Genomic DNA, 12,530 nt, shown 5'->3' with positions numbered 1-12,530 from the left:
TAATTTAAATTGCTAACTTCCGTGTCTGTTATAATAATATTAATAGCTTTGAGCCGGCCGCCTCCTTGGTACAGTGGTTAATGCGTGAGCGTAGATCCTGGGTTCGATTCTCGGTGGTGACCAAGAAAAAAACGTCTCGGTCTAGCAGGACACAGGAGGCTGATCACCTACTAGTCCTTAAAGAAAAATGATCATTGAAACAGATCTTTGAATAATAATACATAGGCTCCATACCACAATAGGGGACACGGGACTTACATAAAAGCTTTGGACTAAATTTTAAAGACACCAATATAATATTTTAAAACATTTAAAGCACCTTGTTACGGTAAAAAACACAAATAAAATACAAACCTACTGTATTTTTTATTCAATAAAAGTGGGCCTTTTTATTACAAAATTATTCAGATTTGCAAGTTAATTATGTAGCAGGAAACAACATTCGCGGCCTAATTAAGTAATTTATGAAACCTCTTACTTTTTGCCTCGTGTTTTAATTTCAGAATCATGAAGTGGTGCCAAGTTATATTTTTATAATAAAGGATAAATATAAAAATATATAGAAATGATACCGAGGATCGATGATTCTAAAAGTGAAGACAGTAATGATAATCAAAAATTCTCTTATGATGCCATCAAACGTGAGTATTAAAAAAACACTATAATATATTTTATCTATTTGTGATGTCTCATTCAAATACGGAATTAAAAGCAGTTTGTTTGTTTATTTGTACATTTTAAAGAATTATCAAACCGTCAATATTTTTTAATAGAAGTAGATAACATCTGGGAAAAATAATTGGAAACATTTCGAGTAGATTTTTACATTTATCCTAAGTTTCATAGAAGGGACTGCCACGTGTAGCTCGCAATTATCTTAAATAAGATTTGAAACTGTATTAAAACAGTACTAAGAAACTTAAGTGCCTAATCCTAATCTGCGGCTACAAAATCAAAGTCGAAACTTCAAAGGGCCAAACCGTGTTCCCACTTAGTTTTAGAAGGAGTAGAAGATCAGAAAAGGATAATCTTTATAGAAAATCATTAAACCAATTAGTTAAACTAACGGAACGACACTTATTCTAAAATCCTTATTTATCACTACATTATTATAGTATAAAACAAAATCACCTTCCGTCTGTGTGTCTGTATGCTTAGATCTTTAAAACTACACAACGGATTTTGATGTCGTTTTTATTAATAGATAGATTGATTTTCGATGAAGGAACTTATTAGGTTATGACAAAGCGGGTGAAGCCGCGGGCTGAAAGCTACTTATATATAAGTCGAATGAGGCCACGAACAAAGGTCAATGAATTGTCTTTACAATACTACGTTGCTACGAAGTTAGGTGTGGTTAACAATTATCATAAAAGTTTTCTTTTACAATACAATCACGTTTTATTCAAAGCACTTGCGAACTTTGGAAGTACTGGTTACGTCTTTGAATATTAATGTGTTAAAACTTAAAATTGTATTATGTATTTGAGATCGGCAATAACGCCCTTATGGGCCATAGATGAATACCTAATATTATCCTTCCTTACGAATATTATAAATGTGAAAATGTGTTCGTTTGTTTGTCTTTCTGCTCGATTTTTTGGTATTTTATTTGTCTGGAGTTAGGAGGCTGGAGAGTTACATAGGCTACTTTTTACGGCGGAAGCATCTCATTCCATTTCCTTTGATTAAGCTAACGAAAGCACGCGCGGAAAAAGATGAAAAGGTTTTTGAAGCTAATTTTCTTACGATTAAAATACGGATTGAATTATAGTTGTAGTTCACTTGTAGTGAAATTACTTAGAACAAATACGCAATATAGTTTTATTGTTATTTAAATTATAATGAGCGATAATATTTGACCTTCCATCCACCTTATTAAGGTACTTATACCATTAAGAGTACTTCAATAAGACCTTGTTCGGAATAATATGTAACCTTTTACAAATCTTTTTTCTCAAGTGGCTTGTATTTTCTTTTATAATGAGAGAAAAAATTAATATATCAGAGTTGACCTTCTAACATAATAAAAACAACGCATTAAGAATTATTATCGATATTATAATTTAACGTGACAGAGAAATTGACTTTATTTTCGTAATTTGCTTATGAGTAAAATTCTTTCATACCCTTAGTACTATTTGATTAAAATATAGAAATGTACTCTGTCCTTGTATGATAATATATTAAAACCAATATAATATTATATCATTTGAAATAACCTGTACATGTAGAGAAGAAATTTAATAAAGAACTTTTGTTACAGACGTAAAATGGTACGAGCCCATACTGCTAAATCGTCCGCTAAAAGTGTTGACAACACTGCTTCTATTAGCTGTAATCATTCCCCTATTACTATACCAGTTCTACTTTATTCCCAGTGGAGACTTCCAGCTTTCTATTGGATCATGTCTTATAGCAGAAACTTCTAGACTTCCGTGTGGACCTGGCATCGTGCCAGAAAACGAATGCCACCCAGAATGTTGTTACGATCCCACAACTAACTTCTGTTTCCACCGCCTACCCTCAAGATTCTCATACCTCATGGACAGACCGTGGTCCGAATACCAAGTCTTATATCCCAGAGTATCTACTGTGCCCTACAATTCAATGAACAGCCTCACAAACATCAGGCTATCAATCAGCGAAGAAACAGCTACGCATTTATCTATTACCTTATACAACGCAAGAGACGCCTTGAAGGTTGGCAGGAGGCTATTTAATAAAAATTACTCTTACACAGTTTCGTCTCCAGAATTGAATATAGTAGTAAGAGGCCCTCAAGGAACTATATTTGATACTATGCGAGGGCCATTAATAGCATCGGACGGGGTTTGGGAAATAACATTTAAATTGACGGATGCAGGCATGTACGGCTTAGGCGAATTGCCTTTGAAGCCAGGAACTACTAAAATCATGTATAACAACATCAAAGGATACAGCTCAGTTCCTTTGATATTCGCACACATAAACGGCTCTTACCATGGGTTATTGATAGATACAAACGCACCAACAGAAATTATGATTAGAAGAGGAAATCATATAATCGTTAGGAGCTTAACGGACTTTGAACTGAAGTTTCATTTGTTCGTGGGACCTACACCAAAGGATGTGATGAAAGATTCAATGAAAATAATGAGGGGTAGTAAAAAACTGGAATATTGGATGCTGGGAGCTCACATTTGGTATGTAAAATATATTGACCTACTTACAATAATTAAAATGTGTTACACACGAATATTGAACGTATATTCCATTGGAAAGTTAATTACGATATTGTTTATTGACACGTATAAAACAAAATATATAAAAGCATAAGCCCAAGCTTCGAACGTCTGAACAACAAATTCATAATTTTATGAACTTCATTAATCAATACAAAAGTCTAATTATATTTAATTTTAAACTTATAACAACACCTTGCTTAATAAGGGTGAATGCACTTTATATTTATTCAAAGAAACAAAGTAACGAAATCAAGTTATTTGTATAACTAAATCATTAATTATACAAATAACTTGATTTCAGTTTCAAAGAATCAAGTTATTTGTATAATGGTATAACTAAATCATTAATTATACAAATAACTTGATTTCGTTCCTCTAATATGAATATTATGAACTGTCTGAATTTCAGTGAAAGGTAGAGCTTCAATTGCAAAATGCATACCAAAATTATTTTTCAAAATAAAACAAACATAGACTTTTAATCCGCTTTCTATTATCCTAGCCATTAAATAATTACAGAATTCAGTAGGAAAAATATTTAAAAAAATATATTTTTTTCAGTGGTACAGCCGGCAAAGAACTAAGTGAGTTTATTTCCACCCTTACATCAAATCGTGTACCATTTGAAAGCCACTGCGGTCATAGACCTATTGTGCTAGCGAGCAACCGCTGTGAAAGTATAGAAGAGAAGAATATACAGGATGTTGCTGATGGAGCTAATGTTATACGGCGGGCGAATAGACGTTTAGTACCACACTTATCACCATATGTAAGTGTTTTTCAATACATAGTTGCAAAGTCGCTTCCCGCGTCTGTCCTAATGTCTGTATGTATGCTTAGATCTTTAAAACTACTTAAAGGATTTTTTTAATAAATAGAGCAATTCGTACTTGTGGACTTATGAATTAAAAAATAATCAACCAAAAAATAACTTATCTACTGAGGTTAGTTTTATGAGTATCCGATGTAATAATTATATTTTAACAAAAAACTAAACTAAAGAACTAAAGAAAGAATTATCAACATCGGTTTACCCAGTTGAAAGTTCTGAGGTAACAAACCCGAATTAAGAACTTCCTCCTTTTTTAAGGTCGGTAGAGAAAGTTCAACAATCTTTGTTTTCACATAATAATCACAAGTAAATTGCATTTTTATGCATGAAATATAATATGTGCATTAAAGCATCTCTTCAATTTAGTCAGGTTTCACGAACTCCGGTTATTGAACTTTTTATCAATGAAAATATAATTATAATACGACCAATTTAAAGGGTGCCTGGTGTAGTATTGCTTTTGACAGTTTAATAATAGTATTTTAATAGGGTGGATATCAAGGCATTTAGGGATAAATATTTAAGGAGATTGCTGAAAAACTATTAGTTTATTCCTATAGAAAAAAATATATACACCTATCAGAGTAGTGGCAATAATGATCTCTGCGAGATTATATGAAACTTCTTCTCTTACACAAACATATTTATTAAAAAATCAACGGCAAAAAGTAATCATTTGTAGCATTCCTATTACGCAATACTTTAATACGTACACGTGAATTTGAACGTGTATTTCAGCTTTCTTCAATACAAATTGAAACACGTTCGTACCAGACTTTAACAGTAAACATACTTAATAATCAAATTCATACGACCTACTGTTAGGTTGGATGTTTTTGATAACATAATATCAATTTATATAGAGTCATGTTCATCTCCTACATAATGATTGAAGAGACAAATATTTCTTACATAAATTTGTACGTTTTACTTAAGGTTTTACTATTTGAAACTATCCAAAGCAATTAAGAAAGTACATACCTTATAGTTCAATTATATCCTACAATTATAAAAAATGTCGTCTTTTAAGAACTTGTAATAGCATTAAAAGGATGTTCCTACATAGTAATGTAGTTTCTCCAATTTCTTTTTCCAGATACGCTATAATGAAAACAACAATACACCAGCAATTCCTGCCTGTTCTATTTTGCCGGAATTTCAATTATTCATGTACCATGAGCCTCATAGTTTTGAAATGTATAAAGGTAAAATTGGAAACGATTCAGTATTATATCCTGCTTATGACGTCGCCACAACTCATTTCCTGTCAAGGGTATGGCCTCATTCTATCAAATTTGACGGAGTAGTGATGGAAAATAATTGGCCTTTGGATAACAGTAATAAGTCTAAACATGATCCATCTCCGTATTTACCATATTTCAATCAGGTATTTTTTTTGTATTAACTTATAATTATTCTTGACTATTTATGTAGTCATTTGTATTGTTAATGTATTTTGTTTGTCTTGCAGAATTTCAGAGAAGTGCTCACACACACTCCCAAATGGAATATCACCTTACTAGATAGAACAAAAGATTATTTTTTCAAGCATAATGCGTATGGACAAGAATCCATAAACGCCTTCAGGGAAATAATTGGTAACGACACATATACATCAGCTAGCAGTCACTGGATGGATGGATCAGTGGTTGTAAATAGACAGAATATAGATGCTCTATGGTCAATTCTTCATAAGGAACTAGTAGCTGCTGCTCTAGGAGGAATATCAGGACATTGGCTGTGGTCTACACCAATTTGTGGAGACACTGATAAATATTTCCCTACAAACCAGACGGATCTCTGCGTAAAATGGTACATGGCTGCCACGTACTTTCCAATGATTAAAATAGATTCTACCTCCGTCCCAAGAGACCCTACTTCTGTAAATGGAACGTACAGAAATAGAATGATAAAAGCATTGAATACGAGACTGTCGCTTCTCCCGTATTTCTATACGGTATTGCAAGATGGTCCACTGCTCAGACCTATGTTTTACCAGTTTCCAGAAGCAGATTATCTCCGAGAAATAGATAGCCAATTTGCTGTGGGAGACGATTTGTTAATCGTTCCTAATCTACAACCATTTCAAAGTCATGTGCATATAACCATGCCACCTGGGACTTGGTACGAACTGTGGGGAGGTGAAAAAATAACATCTATAGAAGGAGAAGTTATTACAATGCCAACTTTAGAATCTGATTTTCTCACTTTAATACGTGGTGGGTCGATAATATTACTTCAGAACGTAAGTTTGTATATTTTTTCTATTCAATTACGTTTATTATCAAAAAATATGGTAAACATTGTTAATTATGTTATGTTTACGATTTCTAATATTCTTAATAACAAATTAATATGTACAAGAATAGATTTAATTATACATATTCTACGCGAAACGATTCCACAGGGTAAATAAAGTTAATTTAATTGGTACCCCAGACAAAGTTAGTACCTACCTACCTACCTAGGTACTTCATAACAGACTAATTTAAGGTTATGGAAATAATTAAAATTGTCTAGGTATTTATTATCTTTGTCTGTGAATGTGAACCTAAAGGAAAATTATTCAAACAAATAAATCTATTTTAAAAATTAACTAGTAAATTACTTCAGATATACCAATTGTTTCAATTTGTTTTTAATACCCAGGTATTACATATTTAATATGGTAGTTAGCTCTTAACTTACAACATTATCTTTTCAGGATGTCAGTCAAACGGCAGAAGATACTCGTGTAGACTCGTCTTTTTCCCTTATCATCGCCTTGGATTGTAACAATTCTACAAACTGTTCAGCATCAGGGGATCTTTATTTGCTGCCAACAATCTCATTTCACTTTGAGGCTACGCAAGAGAAGCTATACGTCACAGCTATAGGGAACGATTTCAATCCATTATGTGATTGGAATAATGCGATCATCAGAGACGATATTAAAGATATCAAAATATTCGGACTCGACACTCAGTTTAACAACTTCGATACGCACAGACATATTGACGACTGGATTATATTTTGTGATTTGGAATACGATGATGTTATTGAATATGACCTTATTTAAGATATTATTAAAGTATACTTCTATATTTGTGTTATTTTAATGTTACCATATAAGGTGTGTTTTTTTCGGTGATATAAATATCAAAGACGTAGACAAAAGATATAGTTTGTACAATTTTCATCGTTCAATTTACTTAAATACCCGCAGCTAAGTAACCGTATGTAAAAGACAAAAGTTGAATTTTAAATTTGAAACTAACTAAACTAATCTAATTTAAAAAATTACTGTCCATTTTGAAACTATCGAAATCTAACATTAGTTATTTCTAAAAATATCTAGTTAAGTACCAATAAAAATAATGTTCTGGTAAAATTATCTCTACTTGACGTAAACCTACTTATAAAATGCACAGAGCTAAATAACCTGGATTCGAAATCCTCCTCTTTAAAAATAATAAAAGATAATTCCAACACAATTATTCATAATAACATCAAAAAAATAAGTAATTATAGAAATTAGAAATTATATTGGAATGGACGGAAAATTAATATTAATTTTAGATTGACCTAGTTACTACTTTGGTATTCATTACGAATTTTTTATTGCTTCCATATGGTTAAGCGTGGGAAAATAGGCCGAATTTATACAGATTATGGAATTATCTGAACGCTGTTTTAATACTAAGAACTTATATGAGCCGGCCTTTAAAAAATAATATTTCTTTAATAATATTTATTACTGAAGAAATACTTTATAGCCATAAGCCATTATCTCACTTCACTCGTACCTATATATACAATAAATTACTTATAAATTAATATTCCTGTCACAATGTACACAAAGGATTTTAATTAAAGAATTCTACTAGATAAATTTATAAAAGGGAAGGAAACTCAAAAATTTATCAATGCAAATTTGTAAAGACATGTTTGTAAACATTTCTTAGTTATGATGAGGTACAGAAATGTATCAGATGTTATCTTTGGATGTAATACAAACTAACAAAGGATCATCAGATTCTACTATGATAGACTAGCTTTTTTCAAAATGGATAAACTTCAGGATAGAAGAGTCACCCTAGACCTAACATTTTTGTTTAAATTGTTAAACGGAACAATCGATAGCCCAGATTTGCTCAATAGTATAATGTTTAATGCTCCCCGTTCGATTCCCAGAAAACCTATCCGAACTTTCAGCATTCCAACTTGTAGAACAACTCTCGGTTCGAACTCACCAGTTTTTCGCTTATTGAGAACCTACAATGAATACCTCACTAAAGTTCCGAACCTTGATATTTTTCACGATAGTTTATCAATGTTTAAACGAAAAGTGCACAGATCATATCACATCACGTTTTAAAATTAAGCAATATTGAATTAATATACTAAGGTACTTTATTTGTATAAAACATCCCCATTAACTACATTTATCTTTAGTTTTTCTTGTAATGCTGTGTACATCTATAATAGGATCAAGCATTAGAATATTCTTACTTTGTAGGTATTTATTATTAAGGAATGATGTATGCGCGATCTGTCGATGTACCCAAATAAATAAATAAATAAATCAGATTCACGTCAGTATCATTATTGGCGTCATTCGATAGACGAGAAACACAATAATACCTAATTAATTAATCTCTTTCATAGATTTCTTTTCAAATAATTTGTAGATGAGCTTATTACTTTAGTTTGATCCGAAATTAATTAGACTTTTGAATTATATATTTAGTTTGATGAGATATTTTTAAAGTGACCTACCGTAGTACCATACCTCGTCAATAAATAATATAAACTTAAACAATTATTTAGTTACGTATTGCATTATGCTTCAATATCATATTATTATTTTGTAAGTAGATAATTTTAATGTTGTTTTAAAAATAGGAAAAAATACATCTATTCATAAATCTATCTAAATAAACGAATTAAAAAAATATAAAAACTCGATTAGGTACTGGTAGTTACTCATACATAAATACACTATAAAACTTAAAATTGTTACAAGTAACTAGATATCATACCTTCTACAATAATAAATTACAATCTTTAAACCTGGCGTTAAATTGAGATAAAACCATAATTTATCAGAGTATATAAAGGGTGATTTTTTTGCTGGTTTCTTTTTGGCAATACTGTTTTTGATAGATCACGCGTGAATCGTGTCTTGTGTCTTTATCAAACTTGTTCAGTTTGGTCTATAATTTAACCATGAATCGACTTACGAACGAACAACGCTTGCAAATTATTGAATTTTACTATCAAAATGCATGCTCGGTTAAGAGAGTGTGAAGTCGGTTAAGAAGTGCGCGATGCACTTCATCGATTGGCGATTTTATTTTTTTTTGCCCAAAATGGAAGAATTGGACATGCCTCACACGTGGTTTCAAAAAGACGGTGCCACATACCACACGGCACGCGAAACAATAGCCCAATTGAGAGCCGTCTTCGGCGAACAGTTTATCTCACGTTTTGGGCCCGTCGATTGGCCGCCTAGATCGCGTGATCAAACGTCTTTGGACTATTTCTTATGCCTACAGGGATAAACCAGCAACGATTGACGCACTGGTAGCCAATATTGAAGCATTTAAGTATTCGTGATATACCGGCCGATATGTTGTAGAGAGTGTGCCGAAATGCGAATGGGCCATCTAAACCGGAGCCGTGGCCATCATTTGCATGTAATCATCTTCAAACATTAAATTATATTGATCGTTTTATCAATTCCATTATAGATTACATCAACATTTTCAAGTTTTTTGTGTTTTTTTTGAAAATCAAATCCTATACCTCTTAAAAAATCACCCGTTATATATAGAGTCAATTAATTATATAACCGTATCTCTCATGTTGACATGATGAAATCGTGCTTGTTTATTTAGTTATTTAAACGTGATTTGGTGACAAACAATGTACTTCTATTACGGTTGCGATATGAATCGAGCTGACCCCGACTTGAACTTTGATAAATCTGCCATTTTATGTACATAACATTTCATTTCACTATCAGTAACCGTAAAGTGAAGATTCTTCACTTGCGTCAGTCAGTCTCATGAAACCAACTGGTGACCACGAACCTACCACCGAACAAAATAAAAGTAAAGCCAAAGAAGAACCAAGGATGCCAAACATCAAAGTATTCTCTGGAAGCTCTCATCCAGATATTGCAAAAAGGATAGTCGCACGACTCGGTCTCGATTTAGGTCGAGCGACGACAAAAAAGTTCAGCAATAAGGAAACTAATGTCGAAATTGGGGAATCCGTCCGTGGAGACGATGTGTACATCGTACAGAGTGGCTGTGGGGAGATTAACGACAATCTCATGGAACTCTTAATAATGATTAACGCTTGCAAAATCGCATCCGCCTCTCGAGTCACAGCAGTAATTCCGAGCTTTCCTTATTCCCGGCAAGATAAAAAGGACAAGAGCCGTGCTCCTATCACCGCCAAGTTACTCGCTAATCTCATATCAGTTGCCGGTGCCGATCACGTTATAACAATTGATTTACACTCATCCCAAATTCAAGGTTTCTTTAACATCCCCGTCGACATTCTTTACGCTGAGCCAGCGATCACAAAGTGGATAAAAGATAATATACCCGAGTGGGAAAGTAGTGTTATGGTGTCGCCTGATGCGGGCGGTGTAAAACGAATGACATCTATCGCTGATAGACTCGACATTGATTTTGCGATCATACACAAGGAAAGGCAGAGAGCGAACCACGAAGACTCGACCGTATTAGTAGGGGACGTAAGGAACAGAACCGCTATCATGGTAGATGATTTAGCTGACACCTGTGACACTATTGTAAAAGGTGCTGAGAAATTACGCGAAGCTGGAGCTAACAAGATCTACGCTATTCTTACACACGGAGTTCTCGCTGGAAATGCTATTGATAAAATCAACAATTCTTGTCTAGAGGCGATGGTTGTTACGAACACTATTCCGCAAGATAAACATATGAAGTTGTGCCCTAAATTGCAAACTATGGATATATCTGTGATGCTCGCTGAAGCGATAAGAAGAATCCATTACGCCGAGTCAGTTTCGTATCTCTACACTACCGTGCCATATTAAAACGTATCTTGTATACTGTAGAATATTACCTACCTATACTTATATTTGTAAGACTAATCTAAAATAAATGATCTATAACTATTATAGACATAAACTATGTACCTACTGTTAATCCATATTTGGTTTGAGGTTGTTTAATTTAGCTACCAAGGCTGCAATCCATATTAATGAGATATGCATATAAAGTAATTGTATAATATTATCATCCTCAGAACATTATTACGTGTTATCTTAATAATAACTAAACAATATAAACTTAATATGTTTTATTGTCAGGCAATAATTGCGTCATCTTCTTAGTTATCGGTATAAAATTGAAAGTGTAAAAATATTTCACGAAGGTTTGAGTTCGAACGCTGGAATCTTAAAAACTCATTTTATTCAAAAGAAACATAAGAAATAATAATAGTTAGTAGGTACCTAACATAATCTGTTTTTATTTTCCGACGTTCTTTTTTGTTTCTGTGCGAACCAAGTGTAGCTTGTTTATAATAATATAATGTTTACTGGGATATACTGTTTTCACCATACAAATCGTAATCCTAGCTGACACTCTGATTAATTACAGTGAGCGTCAAAACCATGGCTAAAAGTAAAAGGGGAATGTGGTGTAATGTGATTTATCGTTTCTAAGTAACATTCAAGAACGTAGCAAAGAAAAGTAAAGTAATTCAGATGAATTGCAATTAAATCCAAGGCACTCGGGACTTCGAATTTGAGGTTTTTGTTTAACGTAATTTCATTAAAATATTGGTATCATGGAATTAATTATGACGTCGTTGGAAAGGCGCCGTATATTAACTCAGGCATAAAATATTAATACTTGATATTAAATATTTATACCATAATAATATAATAGTTAACTACTTAGTTACCTACTTCAATTAGTTATGTGTAATTTTTCAAAAAATTGTAGGTAGTTAAGGATGCGATACCGAGTCGTAAAAAAAGATAAGACATTTTCGAAATGAAATACTTAGTACACTATTATCATATTAATTACATAATATATTAATATGGTATCTGGATAATGAGATCATTTATTAGATGACTCGTGTGACTAACATATTTCTTGTATAAACTAAGATGTTATGCTACGGCATTGAGGTATTATTACTACGTATAGAGAGGACACCACGAACAAAATCTGTGCAACAATCGCGGCGGTGCGGGGCGCGCGCGGGGCGGCTAGTTAGTCACAGATATAAGCGATGTTTGAGACGCTTGGCTCTAACTCGTGTTACAAATAGTACGTAGTACGTACGTGTACGTAGTACATAGTAACTCAATGTGCTAAGGTGTTTCACTTGCTCATTTTCGTATGAATAAAATTAAAAGTATCTAACATTGATTACAATTTACAGTTCATTCAAAGTATCATAATTTTTCTTGAATT

The 12,530-nt window shown here is 32.8% G+C and overlaps 2 protein-coding genes across 2 annotated transcripts; both read left to right on the top strand.

Moving 5' to 3' along the window:
- The first annotated feature begins 518 nt into the window (after nt 1–518).
- LOC149479893 (lysosomal alpha-glucosidase-like) lies at nt 519–7,130 on the top strand. The gene is made up of 6 exons (XM_089707451.1): nt 519–641; nt 2,267–3,185; nt 3,789–3,996; nt 5,156–5,446; nt 5,531–6,304; nt 6,764–7,130. The coding sequence occupies exons 1-6, from the start codon at nt 566–568 to the stop codon at nt 7,115–7,117; spliced, it is 2,622 nt and encodes an 873-aa protein (XP_089563577.1). The 5' UTR covers nt 519–565; the 3' UTR covers nt 7,118–7,130.
- Nucleotides 7,131–10,046: 2,916 nt separating this feature from the next.
- LOC149479892 (ribose-phosphate pyrophosphokinase 2-like) lies at nt 10,047–11,559 on the top strand. The gene has a single exon (XM_089707339.1). The coding sequence runs from the start codon at nt 10,109–10,111 to the stop codon at nt 11,132–11,134; it is 1,026 nt and encodes a 341-aa protein (XP_089563465.1). The 5' UTR covers nt 10,047–10,108; the 3' UTR covers nt 11,135–11,559.
- Nucleotides 11,560–12,530: the final 971 nt, after the last annotated feature.

The sequence above is a fragment of the Colias philodice genome, chromosome 19, assembly GCF_061535455.1.
Source record: "Colias philodice isolate Cphi_HAF_F1 chromosome 19, ilColPhil1 Martin Lab GWU primary, whole genome shotgun sequence".
NCBI classification, from domain to species: domain Eukaryota; kingdom Metazoa; phylum Arthropoda; class Insecta; order Lepidoptera; family Pieridae; genus Colias; species Colias philodice.
Note: the sequence above shows the minus strand (reverse complement) of the source record. Positions and strands in the feature narration are given on the sequence as shown.

Coding starts and splice junctions, on each gene's coding strand:
- LOC149479893 (XM_089707451.1), top strand. CDS start 566: ATGATACCGAGGATCGATGATTCTAAAAGTGAAGACAGTAATGATAAT. Junction 3,186..3,788: donor ATGCTGGGAGCTCACATTTG/GTATGTAAAATA, acceptor TATTTTTTTCAG/TGGTACAGCCGGCAAAGAAC. Junction 6,305..6,763: donor CGATAATATTACTTCAGAAC/GTAAGTTTGTAT, acceptor TTATCTTTTCAG/GATGTCAGTCAAACGGCAGA.
- LOC149479892 (XM_089707339.1), top strand. CDS start 10,109: ATGAAACCAACTGGTGACCACGAACCTACCACCGAACAAAATAAAAGT.